The following is a 17337-nucleotide window of genomic DNA, read 5'->3' on the forward strand; positions in this document are numbered from 1 at the left end:
CAAAATCCATTAATATTTAACTGAAGTCATAAGAATTCCACACATAAACGATCAAACATAGAAATAAAAATCAACTCAGACGAGGAAAAAAGATTCATTCTTCACCTCAAAGAAGTCATGAAGAGCAGTCATTTTAATAACACTTGACTTCAAGCTCTTGATTCACTTAGCCGTGGCCAATGCTCTAGCTACAGTTGTTATAACCAGGACCTTGTAGGCTAGAGCCATTTGTCTAAGCTGTCTTCCATCCTTCTGATCAAGATCACCGCCTGAGCTTGTGATCAACATCAGATGAATCTGCCCATTAGCCACCATATAAGCAGCATGTGGCCATCATATCAACTTCAACACTCTGTCCACAAGAATGCCTTTCAGTTCCAGGAAATGAGATGTTCCTGAGGTGGCAACGATCTTGAACCCGAGGTCTAGGATAGACACCGCGATTTTCTCCAGGTGCGCTTTGGTCATATCGTTTAAGTTGAGGAAGACTGTACTAGTTAAAGGTAGCTCTTGACATGCAACGATCTGAGCCACTGCAAAGGCGCTTGGGAGCTCGGAACTGATGCTCATAACTTGTCTTGTGCTTCTCATATCTGGTCTGAGTATTACATCACAACCTTGGAATTTCTCAAATGAGAAAGCCGCTTCATCATAGAGATGTGTTTAGGGATGACTTCTTCCTCAAAGTTCAGATCTTTGAGAGATTTTGATGACATGACCAGAGCTGCATACTTGGAAAGAGGGTGTCCAATGGCTTTTGAGACAGAAGGGACAGTACAAGAAGCTCGAGGATTGGCTTCAAGCAAGAAAACATCCCTAGATGATGTGATTGCGTACTCTCACTTTCAGAATTTGGGGGGGGGGGGGGGGGGGGGGGGAGAAGATAATCAAATTTGATTAATCAATTTTATGGTTCACAGGAGAAGTCTGATTTGAGATTTTAAAGAGAGTGGGTTCACGGATCGGGTCAATCATGGGTAAATGTTTAGTTTCAAACCGGATTTCGGTTCTATTTCGGAGCTTTTTGGTTTGGTTTTGCGTTCATACCGAAAATTGTCTTAACCAATATCTAATTGACTTTCATGGGAAAATAGGTTTCAAACTTTTAATTTGGGAAAATCTAGAATGAGACCATAGTTTGGGAGACATATGGTACTATACGATATTTCTCGCGCAAAATAGCTCATCGACCCGATTTTAATCCATAAAAAATGCATGGACCAATTGTTTTATGATCGCGATTCTGCTTAAGATCTGATAGAAACTAATAATGGACAGAATCACTAGCTGAAAATATAAAAACGTACAATCGATTTATACTAGTCAGCGTTAGGATTAATGATGAGAATGTGAAAAGGTGAATCAGTTAAATAGCCCATGCACACGTCAATATGAATTTTGTCAGACGTGAATAGAAATACTGATCAATGCATTTCTAATAAAGTAGGACGAACATAATTCGTTCTTTTACCACTATAGATCTTTTTTTTCTTCTAAAAAGACAACGCCGGTAAACTGAACATTTACTTGTGGCAATATTCTTATACACATGTAATAGTTTGACAATGATCGTAAGACAAAAATTTTTTAACAATGATCAGAAAGATGGGTCTAACGCGTTGCCAACTAAACCAAAACACCAAATTTGATCGTTATGAAATATTTAGTGCATTTGAAATGGATTAACTCAATTCGGCTAAAACAAATACAAAAACATATTAAGAACACTAGGTCCGTTTCCGCGCTACGCGCGGATTAATTATTTATATTATCCTTTTAAATTTTTTTAAAAAATTAATTGTTTCACATAAATAATAATTCTCTTTTGCGATAGTTTTTCATCTTACTTGGTTCTGTTGATGGACTTCATTTAAATAAGAAGAAATTTTTGACATTAACATGATGTTGATCAGTTTAATTTATTCATTCTTTTAGAGCTAATAAATTAGATTATAATTTTTATTTTAGAAATAAATATTCAGAAAATATATTCTTAGTTTTGTCTCTCAAAAATTTAAAACATAAAATTAGTATTCTTAGTTTTATAAATATTTAGTTTTCGAATATCAAAACTCACATTAAAAAATTCAAAGTAATAATTATATTATTATGTTGATAATGATGGTTGTTAAAAATGTTGTTATTAATATATCTACCTTCATTTTAAACGATGATGTCAAAAATTATCGTTGAGTATATGTCAAAAACCATCATTGTTAATGGTTATATGAGAAAACGTCATTGTTAACAGTAATATGTTTGAAATTTTTACTATCAATGATGATATGTCAGTTTTTTTTAAAGCAATCTTGTAAATTTAGAGATTTGTTTTTGTTTAATTTAAAAATATATTTTGATTATTTGAATTTTATAATTTGGTGAATTTTCTAAATTTTTCATTTTTCATTTTTATGTATTTTAATTTAATTTTATGTATTTTCTGATTTAATTTAATTTTTGGAATTTTTAATTATCTGATTTTTTTAATTTTCTGATTTTTTTGGTTTTCTAATTTTTATTTAATTTTCTAAATTTTTATTTTTATTTTATTTATTTTATAATCAAATAATTATTTTTTTGGAAAATCACTGACATATCATCATTTTTATTTGTACAACATGTCAATTTTTTATTTGATGAACAAATAAGTTAAATTGAATTTTAATGATATAAATGTCAATCTAAAAGTCAAAAGCGCTAGCCAAAAAAATTTGAGGGTTTAAATTGTAAAAATACTTTCAGAGTTATTTTTTATGTTATTTCTTTAGTTAAATGTTCAAATGTCTTATAATAAGTAAACTATAAAATTTTAATAAACTGATTTATAATTAAATTGTTCAGGCTGCAGGTTATCGTTGCCTACGGTTTCTCCAAGGGCTGGGCTGTTTACTAACCCCACATGTCTATCTCCTCCCTTTGCCATTGTCAAACTCATATTTTGCATGGGTTTTGCTTCTTATATGGTAAGATTTGATTTTAATCGAAAGCAGATTAAACGTTGTCTCCTAGAGGGGTTCGTCTGAATTTCTTAATTGTTGTTCCCCATGAGCAGAAACTTTTGCAGATAAGAAAGCCATCAAATTAGATCCCATACTGGCAAGAGCTAACCTCGGAAAGGGTATGAATGAATGATATTGTCATCGTCTCTCAGTATTTAATATGATGACACTTTGATGATATATTTAAATTTGGTTGAAGCATGATATATCTTCGTACACTATTCTGTATTTGCAGCGCTGCTTGTATGAAGCTAGAAGAATATACTACTGCTAAAGAAGCCCAAGAAAAAGGTGCTTCTGTCGCACCAAATGATATCAATTTAGTTTAAGAAGATGATGGATGAATGCAGTCTTCGCACTGCAGGCATTACATCAAACCCCCATAGTCCATAGGTATCGCTTAAAAAAAAGATTCTTATGAAATATGCTCAATATTCTTTTCTGTTCAAAAGAAGAGAAAGATTTGGTTAAACATACGGCACCAACAGATTTCTTGATCTTTCTCTTCACCTCAGTATTTCCACCAAACATATTATAACACAAATTATTAAATGCATAAATTATGTAAAAAGTTTATTAACTAAAATGTTATCGACCAAAAAAAAATCCTGCGTTTTGAAAAAACAAAAACTCAAACAAATACCGAATTACTTCTTTCCACCCACACAATATAGAAAAATATAAAAATACCTTTTCCTATAGAAATTTTTTAGTTAGGCTTATGGCTAGTGTTTCTTACACAACTTATATGACAAACTTAAAGAAGGAAGGTCATACGTAGCATATATTAGGTGGCAAAAGAATCAAGCTAAGTGTTCACACCATTTAATCAAGAGCTCTTCGAAAAAATATTCAAAGAAAAAATGCCATACTTTCTCATTTTCTATGTACTCGTCCAAAATCCCAAATCCAAAGGACACCCCTCCTATTATTGTCATATTTCATGAAAATAGACTTCATGTACAACATGACAATCTCTTTTAGCGTCCACCAACTTGTTTTCTTATTCCTCTCTACTGCCAATGTATGACTCTCTTCCTGGTCTCTCTACTGCCAATATAGACTTGCATCTTGGTGGAAAAAAAATGTTGCATATTAAGGCCATAAGTATATCGTGTGAGTAATCTGCACAACATAAGCTTAAAGTTAAATCTATTCCCAACAAAGAAAAATCTCAAATGGTAAAAAAAAACTGCAACAGAGAATATATATGTAGGAATTAAGAAATTGATCAATATAAATTCTGAATATTTCAGATATATTTACCCTTAAATTAAAAAGTAAAGGGCTCAGTCTAGCAGTACTTGTGAATTTTGGTGAAACGCGCTCGTGACATTTGCCTTGTCCCCCTAAAGGTAATAGACCATTCCTAAAAAAAAGTAATAGACCATTCCTTTCAGAAACAAAAAAAAATCATCACTTGTTTATGTCCTATTTGAATGGCTAATTCTGTAAAGTTGGTAGCAAAACCTTTGGCAAGAGATTGACTCGATATAAAATGTTAGTTCGTGGGAACGACTAATATACAGATGCACAAATGAACTCTTTAGATACTAATGTTCATTGAACAATAGAGCTCCATGCAAACAGTTCAAGGTTTTTCAAGAATATATATACAGACAGAGTTACCTTTTGTCTGGCTTTGAGGCTTTTCCACCTCTTCCGATACATAGCACCTGAACTGACCACATAAAAAAAAAGCTTTAATAACAAAAGATATTCTGCTCCGGAGGAAAAAGTGGAATGGAAAGAACCTCTTACTGATCTCAAATGCATTCTTTAATCAGCATTTTGTTTGACACCTTCAGATTCATCATTTTTCTTATAACTACAATGTAGAGGAGTTTCTTCTATAAGCCTCTGAAAGTGCCATGTCGTTCCTGAACCTCAGCTAGTGTATCCAATATTTATTACCTGCATGCACGAAGGCAGAAAAAAACTAACTCGAACCACACGTATTGTCGAAACCTGAATAGCCTGCCCTCTTCCTTACTACATGATTGATTTCTGAAAAATATGCTCACTGTCTCCAGTTTCAATCAATCTATCCACCCTCTACACACAGGAAAGGATCATCATGGACCCTATACTAATACCGAATTAATAAATTTAAACTGAGAAAAGCAGAGTTTTAAGTCCTTTCTTCTTCATCTGCTAGTTGAGACTAACTATCATTGTCAAGAAGTAACAAAACACCCAAAAATATCAAAAAGTTTATATCAGATAAATCATTACTGGGAACAGTTGAGTTGTTAGACATATTCACTATTCAAAACCTGTAAACACACAACTCTCTACAACTTCTATGTATTCTTGCTGAATGTTATGGCTCAGAGTCTGCAGTGAACAATTTTAAAATATTAGGATAACTTTGTCTGAGGGGTTTGCTTTCAAGAATTTATAAATACTTAAAAATTACTTGGAATCAAGAGATTAGAAAAAACATCACTTGGTTGCCTAAACTCTCTCGGATGGCTTTCTTATCCAAGTAGAGAAGCTGATGGTATGGATACATGTTTGATCCCATACCGAGCTAAGTCGAGTCTCACTGGAAATAGCAAGTTGATCACCTATAATAAAACCAATACTACATAAGGAAGGTTAAAGTCAAAGATAATAGTATCTGTAGATATTTACCAGTAATCACTGATGTTGACACAGAGGTCTGAAGCTCTTCTAATGGTGTATGCACTATCATGTCGTGGAGGATCAAACAAAGGCAACCCACCAACGAATTCCCATGGATCACCAGAGCTTTTTTTTTTTTTTTGGTTTTCTCAGGTACAGTCTGTCTTGCAACAGCTAATGACCTCAGTCCATGCAGTGGGTACTTATCGATTGCTAAGTGATCTTTCTTCCTTAGATCAGCTCTTGTGTTGTAAAGATCAAGAATCTGAAAATCATCAAAAAAATGTTTTAAAGGTTAAATCATTGAAGAGAAACAATTCTAAAATCTGAAGAGAGGTAAAACAAAATTAGTTCTTAGGTACCTGCTTTGGAGCCTCCCTTTGCTTACTCGGTGCCAGTCTCCATTACTCCAGAGCTTATCCTCACATCACTTTTAACTCCGTAAGCAAGAGGAAAGCAATAATAAAAGAATAAGTCTCCAAGTCATAAACTATAGCATTTGTTGTAGCGTCCAGAATTTGGCAAATACCTTTCCAGTTTTTATATCAACAACAGTGGAAACCTGAAGGCGAGGTCGGGCGATTGCTTTTAAGTATTCACATTCCTGCCGATCATACAAATCAGGAGAACAAAAAAAAGTTGTTTAAAGGCAAGACAAATAAGGATAATAGTCATTTTAATAACTCTTATGATAAATGTTATTAGAACTGAGTCTAAGGTTTGGTTTCTCTTTCAAATCTTTATCTTTTCCGATCATGATAAAAAAAAAAAGGTTAAGGATACTTAGTAATATGCTACTCTGGAAATATGATTTAGTAATATGCTACTCTGGAAATATGATAAAAGTAACAGATCATTTTATAATTAGTGAACACATCCCCACCAAGTTTAACACAATGAATTAAACACTAACATCTGAGCTTAGAAAGTTGTGAAGCACAATAATTCGAGGCAACCAAATAACTACTTCAGGCTTGACCTGCACCAAAGCAAGTAAACATTCATTAGCTTGAAGCAAACAGAACTTGACCTCCTCGATCTCTTTTAAACAGCAGAGGTGTAAAAATGAAAATTTTGAGGGAAAAAGAAACTAAGGATGAATAGAATATCATAGCCAAGACGTAACAGTTTGCATCTTTGTCATTTGCCCACCGGGAAACATCTGAAAAAATAATAATAAACGACGTTTGTATTAATCATCATTTTGGCTAGATTCAGATTAGTCAGAATGGAACCTATTGTGTCAACACCTATACGTAATCAATCATCATTTTGGCTAACCTCGAAGATAACGGGCCTTCTGACCTCGAAGCCCCCTTATGGATGGGAATCCAGTTCCTGAATTAGAAACAATAAGTAACTGAGAACCAAAGGAAACACGACAGAACATCACCACCAAGCATAGAATAAAAGTGATTTAGTGTTCTAAATTACACAACATATTAGTGTTTCCACTGAATTGTCTCCTCTCTCAATCCCTTACAGAAAGAGCTCACACAGCCTTATTTCGTCAGCAATAATAAATCTCAGAAAGAACATAACAAAAATCTCTGCCAAGAATCAAATACGTTCAGACAACAAAAAACATCTATTTCCAAAGAGACATCTACACAAAAACATAAACGTACAAAAGCATAGGGGAGAAAGAGGAGAATTACCGTACGAATCTTCCAATCTATTAATAAAGGCCAATTGTAATTTTAAAGATTATCATTGATGATTATGAGTGGTTTTAGGTAAAGCAAGAAATCATAGGTTGGGGAAGACGAAGTGAAAGAGTCGAGGGGAGAGAACCGTGAAAGAGTCGAGGGGGAGAGAACCGTGAAACTTGACAGGAAATAGGTTTTGGGCTGGGAATGGACTGGATTATATTTTTTACATAGCCCACTCGAAATACCATTTCTAGTTCAGCTGAGCTGACCTGGCAAAAACGAACTTCTCTATTGGTTGATTTTTTAATCTGATGTGGCATCCCTCTCCATTGAGCATATTCCCCTTTTATTATTGTTTGATTTAGAAGTGTTTTATGTTTTATTGATAAGCGAAACAAACATCAAATAAGATCAAACAAAACAGGAGGAACAAGAGTTTCTTGTTTTGGACGCTAAGTTTACAAGCCATTATGTTGACCTCTTTGAGTAATAACATAGGAAATTGACTATGATGATACTTTTAAAATGAAAAGATTGATTAATTTTGAAACGATTAACATTTATCACCATATCCCCTATATGTTAAAAGAGAAGCATTACAACATATTTTTGTAGCCACATGTCATCACCACAATCATTCTTAGAATCCTTAGAAAAATATGTTGGTGCATATAAATATATAATAAGCTTTTTATTAAACTAACCATAAATTAATCATAAATGTTCTTCATTTTTTTCTTAAAAAAAATCACGGAATTACATAATGTGGCTAAAGTATATATGACAATTAATGATTTTAAATAATAAAGATTTGATAAAATCAGTCTATTCTCTATCATTTTAATTCATTTTAAAATAAATTAAACAACCACATTAACTATATAATAAAAATTTAGATTTTTTTTTGTATATTTTATATTTTGAATTTAAAAAAACGGATATAAATGACTAAAGTTGTTAAAAATCTCACGTTGAAATTTTTGTGATCCATGATTTAAAATTTATGTTATAACAAGATACAAATGATTACGAAATTACATAAGTAGGAAGTCTCATTTAATAAATATTATATATATGCATATTAATATTTTTTTAAATAAATTATATACCATATAAAATACATAAGTATTTTAATTTCGAATTTGCTTTGAAATTTAGATTTTAAACTTTGCATTGAATGTTCTTAAAATTATAAATTACTAAAACTATTAAACATCCCACAAATTTTTTATTGTTATCATTGATTTAAAATTTTTGTTATAAAGAAATACAAACGATCAAAAATAATATGAGTATAAAATATTTTTTAACATATGTCAATATTAAAAATGACTATATATCTATGTTAATATAATGTAAACTTAATTTTATAACATATAAAATAGAAAAAGTGTTTGTTTGGATAAATAAAATTTATTTAAATATTTGTACCAATTTAATTATATACGTAATAGTTAATAAATTTTCAATTATTCAATATATATTTATTATTTCATAATATGTAAAAAATATATAATACTTAAAAATAATTTATATATAATATTTATCCCGTGCAAGACGTGGGTCTTAACCTAGTAAATGATATAACATGAAACATATATACAATAAGACAACAACTTCTGCACTAAAACACATTTTGAAGATAATACAATAATATCTTTTACAATAAGAAAATAACTTTCGCTATTATTTTTATTTATAAATTATAATTTGAAGTATTTTATGATTAAAAATTATTTTCATTTTTTCTTCATTGCTTCTTTTTCGCTTTGCTGATCCTCACGATATTTTTGCACTATCACTTCTACTGTCTTTATCTCCTACACGTTTATCCATACTCTATTTTCATCTATCCACTACCTAAACCATCATCTTTCTCACTTTGTTTTATGTTTCTACCATCAGAGGTCATGGTTTCATTTTCGTTCTTTGAAAACAAAACTTCATAGAAAAATGTAATTATCAAATTAAGTCATCATCACAAAATTCACAAAATATTACTAAATTATACAATCTAAACTAGTTAGAGTTTTACTAAGTTGTATAAAGTTTTATAGTTATATCAAATTTTACTAAGTTATATCATTTTGGGTTCGTTTTTTCTTCTCTTTCGATAGATAATTCGTTCGTTAATTTTTTTCTGGAGAAAAGTTCGACTTGTCTTTTATTCGAAGATTATTCTTTCTCATGTGATAAAAAGATGAAAGAAAATAAGATTGATTTGTTTCAGTGAAAAAATAGAAAGAATGAGTAAGGGGGGCCTATTGGAAATAGAATTTGTGTGGAGTTTGAAAATTTTAAGAATTAATAGATTTTTAAAAGTTAAGTAGATTTGATGAATTCTTACCCAATGTATTGTATAAGTTGTTGTTGATTGTTATAGATTTTCATATATACTTTTCTTTCCAAACATATCTTTCTATTATTTTTTAAAAAAAAATTCTTTTATGAACTATTTGAAAATTAAATAAAAATTTTGGTTTTTTAATATTTTGACATTTTGATTTGTCTTGTTTGATTTTTTTTTTAAGTTTTTAAGATCAACCTATGAATTTTCTCATGATTTTATTTTAATATCAAATAGTTATATTTCATGAAAGATTTTTTTTAAAATTGTTATTTTTAATAATTTCTTTTATCTTTAGTTTTCTTTTTACAATTATCTTTGACTTGACAATAAAAATGTAAAAAATCTTGTTGTGTTTATGTATTTGTGTTTTTGGTACATAGATTTTGAGAATCCTATGACTATATGTGATATTTGTAAAGTTGAGTGTTATGAGTAAAAGTAGAGAGAATTTATGTCCCAATAACAAATGAGTTTAATAGAATTACAAAGTCAATAAAAACTAAACTTTTTGAATAACATAGGATTTCCATAGAATTTAAAAGTCCACAAACTAATAACAAAGGATTCTAATAAGATTTTAAGAATTCATTAACTAATAACAATGAAATCTCTAAATTTTAAAATTCCTTCAAAATTTCACTCCCAATAACCCCCCCTAAAACTTAAAAATACTTAGTTATGTCTAGATTTATATGTCTAGATCCAAGTTTAACGGGTAGGTATGGTTTGGATTTGGATGATCCGCCTGGTAAATTTGTAAATAACTAGATTTTGCTTGGTATGTATTTTTTATAATTTAAATAAATATTAAATTAAAAAAAAAGAGAAAGGAGTATCTCAGATTGATTCGAGGAGTGAGGTCTGTGAGGACGAGCGGACAGGGCTTCAAAGCCACCATAGATCATTACTACACACAAACATTTCCCATAAAAAATAATTCTCATTCAATGGATCTTCAAATGTAGAGGCTTTACTAAATAATCTTGAATAAGGATATCTCGAAAAACTTTGATCCCTTTTTGTTATCAGACTGATCAGTCAAAGATCCTTTCTCCTGTAGAGAACAGCAAAAACACAACTGAGCTAAAGATACAGAGCAAACCGGGAATGAAGAACACAGCTCTCCAGCTCTCTTGATGTGACAAATCCGAGTAAACCAATTTAGAAGCTTCAAGAAGCTTCCCAGTCAAATCAACACCAATGATTCCAGCTAATGTCCCAGCAGTATTTGAAACTCCCATTACAATTCCTGCGTATCTTGGAGCAATATCCATATGGTTCACTGCAAAACCAGCTCTTCCAAGTGCCAGAAACCAAAGAGCCACAGATTAACATAAGATCACTCCGTTGGAGGTTTTAAACTGAGGTAAAGCCATCAGTGCCGCTGAAGCAACTAAAAATCCAACCGTGTTCAAGAATTTGCGTGTTCTGGTTACAGATAGGATTCTCTTGGTGATAAAATAGTCTGCAATGAACCCACCAACAATGGAGAATACAAACATGTTGAGGTATGGCACCATCTTCGACGAATCCATTCCCTGAAGGCTGACCTGGAGTCCAAGCTCAAAATACGTTGGGAGCCAGTTCATCAACAGGTATAGAGCGTAATGGAATGTGAAGTTGTTAACCACGATGGCCCAAACGGGGCAAACTGAACATGATTTTCTTCCATGGGATGTGAGTAACTTTATGTTGGTTTACATTAGTTGGTAACAGAGCACCTCCAAATCCAGCAGCAGCAGCTTTTGGATGCTCGGACCGAGTTGGGTCAGTGGCGTACCTAATCCAAAGAAATGACCATAGTGCTGTTCGTTTGGTTGCCGCAGGTACCGGCGGCAGCGGCAGCGTCAACATTCGGCGTCAACTCTTGTTCGTTTCGTTGACGCAGGCAGCTGCGTCTGACGCTGCGTTCGAACGCCGCGTCCTGCGGCTGACGCCGATAAAACCAGCGGTCGCGACATAAAACCTTCGGCCAATAAGGTAATTTACTATTTTACCCTTACTATGTTTTAGTATTTACAAAAAAAACTAAACCTAAATTTGACGCAGTCGGGGAAAGTTTGACGCAGCTCCATCTCTATCTTTCTCTCTCGATCTCCATTCTAGAACCAGTGAAGACCTCGAGAGCTCTCTCCATCTCGTGCTCTCTCCATCTCAAGCTCTCTCTCCATCTCGAGCTCCCTCCATCTCAAGCTCTCTCTCCATCTCGAGCTCTCTTCATCTCGGGCTCTCTCTCCGTCACGAGCTGTCTCCATCTCAGGCTCTCTGGCTCTCTCTCCGTCACGATCTGTCTCCATCTCGGGCTGTCTCTCTTCTCCGAAGAAAACCCATCTCCGATCTCATCTCGAAGCTCTCTTCTCCGAGCTCATCTCATCTCCAAGCTCTCTCTTCTCCTTTTCTCGTTGAGGTACGTTTGATGCTAGTGAAATAGAGTTTCAACATTCTGATTATTGAATCTCTGATGATTGTTTGATTCCATTGCTGTAACTAGGAATCATAGTGAAATAGGCCTAGCTGTAACTCCCTTTCTTTGCCTTCATGGTTCCATTGCTGGTTTGTTCTTTTAATATAAACGATGGGTTGTCTTCTGAGTGTAGCTTTTGGGGTTTCTAAATTTAAAGTGCAGGCTACAAAAACATCCTATTGTAGTTAGTACGTATTGGTTTACGAGTCTGCACTCATGGGGAAGCTTAAAGGGTTGCTTCTTGGTATTAAATTGTTTTAAGAAGTTAACATATGTCGAGTCAAGTAGAAGTTAAATTGTTTCTGTTTCCTGGAACATTGTTGGAACGTTGTTTGGTCTTATTTGGAGAAAGTAGACGGCTTGACTTGATTTTTCATTTTTTTTAATAATTTGTGTGTGTTTAGAGAACACTCAACGTATGCTTCAAACTGTGGATTGTGAATGATTTTTATTTATGCTTTTCTTCCATATTTGTTTAAAATTTATAAAGTATTTATTGATCATAAGATCTTAGTGCAAGAGAGTTATTCAACCGAAAGCATTCAGGTCTGCGATCAGTGATTGAGAGAACATTTGGAGTATGGAAAGCAAAATGGAGGATTTTGGATCGTAAGCATCCAAAGTATGGTCTGGTCAAGTGGATTAAGTTGGTGACAGCGACGATGGCGCTACACAACTTCATACGTGATTCACATCGGGAAGATCATGATTTTGTACAGTGGCAAAATGGTGATGATGGAGAAGGAGAAGCTGATAGTGACGGTGATGAAGAAGAAGGTGACGATGATGATGATGATGAAGATGATGTTGGTGTTGGAGGTGGTGGTGGTGGACATATTGTATATGAGCCGACAGGCGATAGAGCGATGGAAGATTTGCGTGATAACATCACAAATGAATATGGTAGAGGTCGTTTACCGTATTAAATGTTTTAGTTGATGATTTAATTTTTTTTTTGCTTATAACTTTGATTGTCATTTAAATGTGATATTTATTTAAGACTTGATGTAATATTTAGCTTTTGTTTATGATAAATATTTTGAATTATTATTTTGTTTCTAATTTAGCTTATGATGTATGAAAAAAAATTGTTACATTTGTATAATTTACATTTGTATAATTGACCAAAAAATTATTATCAAGTAAACATAATATTTTAATGGATGTAAATATATTTAAACTACACTTGATTTATTTAAATACAATTTTATAAAAAATTTAAAATAAATCTGAAAAAATGAAAATAGCCGCTGAGTCTGTCAAACGAACAACCCAAAAATCTGCTTCCTGCGGCAGCGTCGGCGTCGATCTCAACTTCTTGCGTCTTCTAAACGAACAATAATCTGCGGCAGCGGCAGCGGCAGCGTCGGCGTCAGCGTCTGCGAAACGAACAACAACTGTCTTCATTGACGCTGCCGCTGCCGCCGACGCTGCCGCTGCCGCCGAAACCTGCGGCAACCAAACGAACAGGGCACATATAACACCAGCTAAAGTCTCTGCCAAGAAAACTGATTCCGGACCTCTAAGTTCAACTAAAGCAGGGAGCAACCACATACCTAAAGCTGCACCTAAATACATTCCTGAAGTAGTTATGGAAACCAACCTAGACCTTTCATGAGGAGGCACCCACTGAGCCAGAACCGTGTGGATAGAGGGAAAGCTGAAACCTTGAGCAACACCAACAAGACTTGTTCCTAGTAGGCACTTATTCAAGCACAATATATATTTGAAGATGATGGAGATCGATTTTTGGGTCAACGACGATGGTGATATATATGTATACGTTTTGGATGTGACGTAAATAAGAGCAGGATTAAAGCGGATGCTTAGGGAGGTGCTTAGGTGATTTTGAAAAAAAAAAGAAAAAGAAAAATATGTATTACCTTAAGCGACGGTGCTTAATTAAGCGGAAGAAGCGTCGGTGCTTGGTGTACACGTGTCATAAGACGCGTTTATCTCAGAAAGGAGGAGTCATCTTCTCTCGTTCTCTCGCGATTCCGTGGTTCTCGATTCAAACCTCGACGGCTCTGCGATTCCTCGTGATACCTCGATTGACTCCGGATCTCTCTTTCTCTTCTTCGACGAATCCCCGTTTCTATCGCGAAACCTCGACGACTCCGCCTCGTTCTCGCGAAACCTCGACGACTCCGCCTCTGTCTCCTGATCTTCCCCCGACAATGAAGCAGTCGGCGTTTCTCTCGGTGGACTCCTCGTCTCCGTCGCTCTCCTCCACAGTGCTGTTGTCTCTCTCGGTGGATCTCCTCGACGGTGACAAACTTGTACCTCTCTCTTGGTGGCCGTCTGCGAGGAAACCAAATCGGAAGGTAAACGTATGACCTTTCCTTGTCTGAATCATTATATGTTATTTGATTTGTTTGTTGTTTCGGTTAGTTTCGGTTAGTTTCGGTTAGTTCCTCTGTCTTGCATGCTTACCAACGATGGATCAATAGACATGAATGTCTTGCCTTCTTTCATGAACGTTTTTAAAAAATCTTTGTGTTTTTTTATTTGGTCGTTTATGATATTGATTGATAGTGTTTACGAGTTTGATCTCAAATTAATTGATTGTCGTTCTTCTCTGACTTGAATAAATTGCTTATGATCATGTGATTTGTGTCTGTCTGTTACTCATACTTGTTATGTAGACCAATTGATCCATAACTGAACTTAATTGAGGGTGATGAATGGTTCTGTTACTCATACTTGTTTTTTTCCTGTGTGTTCTTTGTTTGTTGAGTTGCATGGATCAAGGACGCTGAGGAAGGTTCGTCACAGCACAGGATTGCATTTGGTGGAGCCATATAGGTAAATGACTTCATCTTTTAATCGTTCATTGAAGTGTTATGGTTGAGTTTGGTAGTTATTGGTGAGTTGGCATTGATGTTTATGTGTGGTTGAGTTAGACAATTGAATGAGTTGATTTGTTTTTGAAAATTAATTGAATTTGTAAATGTCTTGCTTATTTTAAAGTCAATGAAAGTTTGATAACGAATTGAATTAAATGTATTGGTTACGGTTGAGGAAGAGAGTTAAATGAATTGCTTTGTGTTTGAATTACTTTGTGTTGGATAAGGAATTGAATTATCAATAGTAAATGACTTGCTTTGTCTTTGGTTATTGTTGTGAAATGGTAATTAATATAAGGTAGATACATGTCAAGTCCTCTCTCTCTCTCTCTCTCTCTCTCTCTCTCCTCCTCTCTCTCTCTCTCTCTCTCTCTCTCTCTCTCTCTCTCTCTCTCTGTTGTTAGTTGAATGCTATCTGTAAATGAAGCTTTGAAGAACATGGATCACATCAATGAATGCTAAACAAGGACCACTACTTGATTATGAAGAAGCTTTGAAGAAGAAACTCATTAATGAGTTGATATCTGACTAGTTTAAGTCTTGGTTTGTCATTTGTTCCTGCTTTAAGTTGCTTATGTTGTTGCTTTAAGTTATTGTCATGAAGTTTATGGTGTTGTTTTTACTTGTTGCTTAAGTTTCTGTGTAAAAAAAATTATCTTACATAAAACAATGTTTTTTTTAAGCACTTCAAAATAAGCAACTTGCATTAGTAAGTTTAAGTTTCTTAAAGAATGTGCTTAACACATATTTAGTACTAAAAAATGATTAAGCACCCCATTAGGGGTGCTAGGGATAATCCTGCTCTAAGTAACCGATCGTCTATTTCTTAATTAACGGTTTAGAAAAAAGTTGAAAAAAATAATGGTGCTGCCCAGGATCGAACTGGAGACCTTTTGCGTGTAAGGCAAACGTGATAACCACTACACCACAGCACCTTGTTGTGTAAACTAACGTTTTTAAACTTTATATCCGTATGTATTCCATGTAGCTTTTGTTATATTGTTACAACTGCTTGTAGGCTTGTAGCAATATATCTCTTTGACCTTTTGTCTCGTGTGAGGTTTAATTATCATCCATATAATACATATACTTCCATCAAATTACGTGACCACAATAAATACACCAACATTATTACTTTCTCCTTGAATTTATGTTGGTTCTTGCATCGTCAAACACAAACCAACCATATCAATATACCATCATAGGTATTGAACATTGTTTGAAATAAAGAAATAAGCAGAGCCATATATTGTTTGATTTCTTCTAGTTCATTATTTGTTTATGCTAGTTGCAACACACATTTATTCTTAATTTTGGTATTGTTGTAATCAAGAGTCTAGCATCTTCGAGAAGGGCGGACCGGGATACTCTGCTCGTGCCTGAAGAAGTTCTCTGGATCTACCTTTGTTTTAATTTTCACCAATCTGTTGAAATTGTTCTTGAAGTAGTTGGCTCCCCATTTTTGAGCTTTTATGAAGTTAACCTTTGAATTCTTCTTGTTCTTTCCCAAGTCTAGATCACGATAATTCACATATGCTTGTCTTGGATTACTTGAGACATATGGTTTCATGCAACTGTACATATCTCTGATTGATTTCATTCTTTTATTTGCACTCTTGTCGTTCTCTGAGGTCCAGCTCGTGCCATAGTGAATCTTGAAGATGGTTCCGTTTCTATGAGGAAATGGGGTCGCAAAATCAGGGATTTTCGCCATCATTCCACCGTAAGGAATCAAAAGTATAGATGCAACGTCTACTTCAATCAATCTTTTGAACATTTCTCTAAGCCCTAAAACAGGAATAGGTTCTTTAGCGAAATCTGACTTTGCTTTGAAGTAATTTTTTCCAAAAGGCGTCTTGGGTTCAAGCAAAACTTCAATAGGGGAAGGCGTCGGGAATCCAGCATTGAAAACAATGGAATCTATCCAGCTCATTTCGAAACAGTCCACCTCCGTTAACCCTAATTCCGGAAAATCCTTCTTCATAATCTCCATCAAGGTGCCTTTCTCGCCAAGAAACTGACCTGTGTAATTGGATGTCACAGTCTTGTTACCCGTAACTCTGAACAACACTCGTATGTGGAGCTCCTCAACGAGGTTTTACGCAATTCGTTGCCATTTAGAAAGAATCTTGAATCCTGTGTCTTCTTCTAGCGTTTTGATGATGTTAAAAACAGTTACGGTCTCAGGAACAGGAACAAGCTTGATCTTCCATGCTACAATTATCCCAAAACTTCCTCCACCACCTCCTCTAATTGCCCAAAACAAATCCTCTCCCATGGAGGTTCTGTTAAGTAATTTACCATTTGCATCGACAATCTTTGCGTCTAGAACGTTATCTGCAGCAAGACCAAACTTCCTGAGCATTGAACCGTACGCACCACCTGTTATATGCCCACC

The 17337-nt window shown here is 34.2% G+C and overlaps 1 protein-coding gene, 1 long non-coding RNA gene, 1 other non-coding gene and 1 pseudogene across 30 annotated transcripts; 1 reads left to right on the plus strand and 3 right to left on the minus strand.

The window, feature by feature from the left end:
* Nucleotides 1–2503: 2503 nt before the first annotated feature.
* On the minus strand, nt 2504–8052 carry LOC103848444. Of its 26 annotated transcripts, none has more exons than XR_629097.3 (11): nt 7286–8051; nt 6909–6965; nt 6754–6789; nt 6541–6606; nt 6157–6231; nt 5990–6057; nt 5637–5892; nt 4761–5569; nt 4629–4680; nt 4266–4368; nt 2504–4124 (listed from the first exon to the last, which is right to left on the minus strand). It is a non-coding gene; the product is annotated as an uncharacterized LOC103848444 (long non-coding RNA). The 26 variants fall into 26 exon arrangements; XR_004454946.1 differs by having other exon boundaries at nt 5990–6064; nt 7062–8051; XR_629096.3 differs by having other exon boundaries at nt 5990–6064; nt 7286–8050.
* A 1766-nt stretch (nt 8053–9818) lies between these two features.
* Nucleotides 9819–11490, minus strand: LOC103848445 (annotated as a pseudogene).
* A 2419-nt stretch (nt 11491–13909) lies between these two features.
* Nucleotides 13910–17337, plus strand: LOC103848447. Of its 3 annotated transcripts, none has more exons than XM_018655897.2 (3): nt 13910–14417; nt 14831–14898; nt 16577–17337. In XM_018655897.2, exons 1-3 carry the CDS (start codon nt 13968–13970, stop codon nt 16596–16598), a joined length of 540 nt encoding a protein of 179 aa, XP_018511413.2. In that variant the 5' UTR covers nt 13910–13967; the 3' UTR covers nt 16599–17337. The 3 variants fall into 3 exon arrangements, with proteins under 3 accessions (XP_018511413.2, XP_009123595.2, XP_009123594.2); XM_009125347.3 differs by lacking the exon at nt 16577–17337 and adding an exon at nt 16273–16538; XM_009125346.3 differs by lacking the exon at nt 16577–17337 and adding an exon at nt 15367–15624.
* On the minus strand, nt 15802–15874 carry TRNAV-UAC. The gene has a single exon. It is a non-coding gene; the product is annotated as a tRNA-Val (tRNA).

This window comes from Brassica rapa, chromosome A02 (assembly GCF_000309985.2).
Source record: "Brassica rapa cultivar Chiifu-401-42 chromosome A02, CAAS_Brap_v3.01, whole genome shotgun sequence".
NCBI classification, from domain to species: Eukaryota; Viridiplantae; Streptophyta; class Magnoliopsida; order Brassicales; family Brassicaceae; genus Brassica; species Brassica rapa.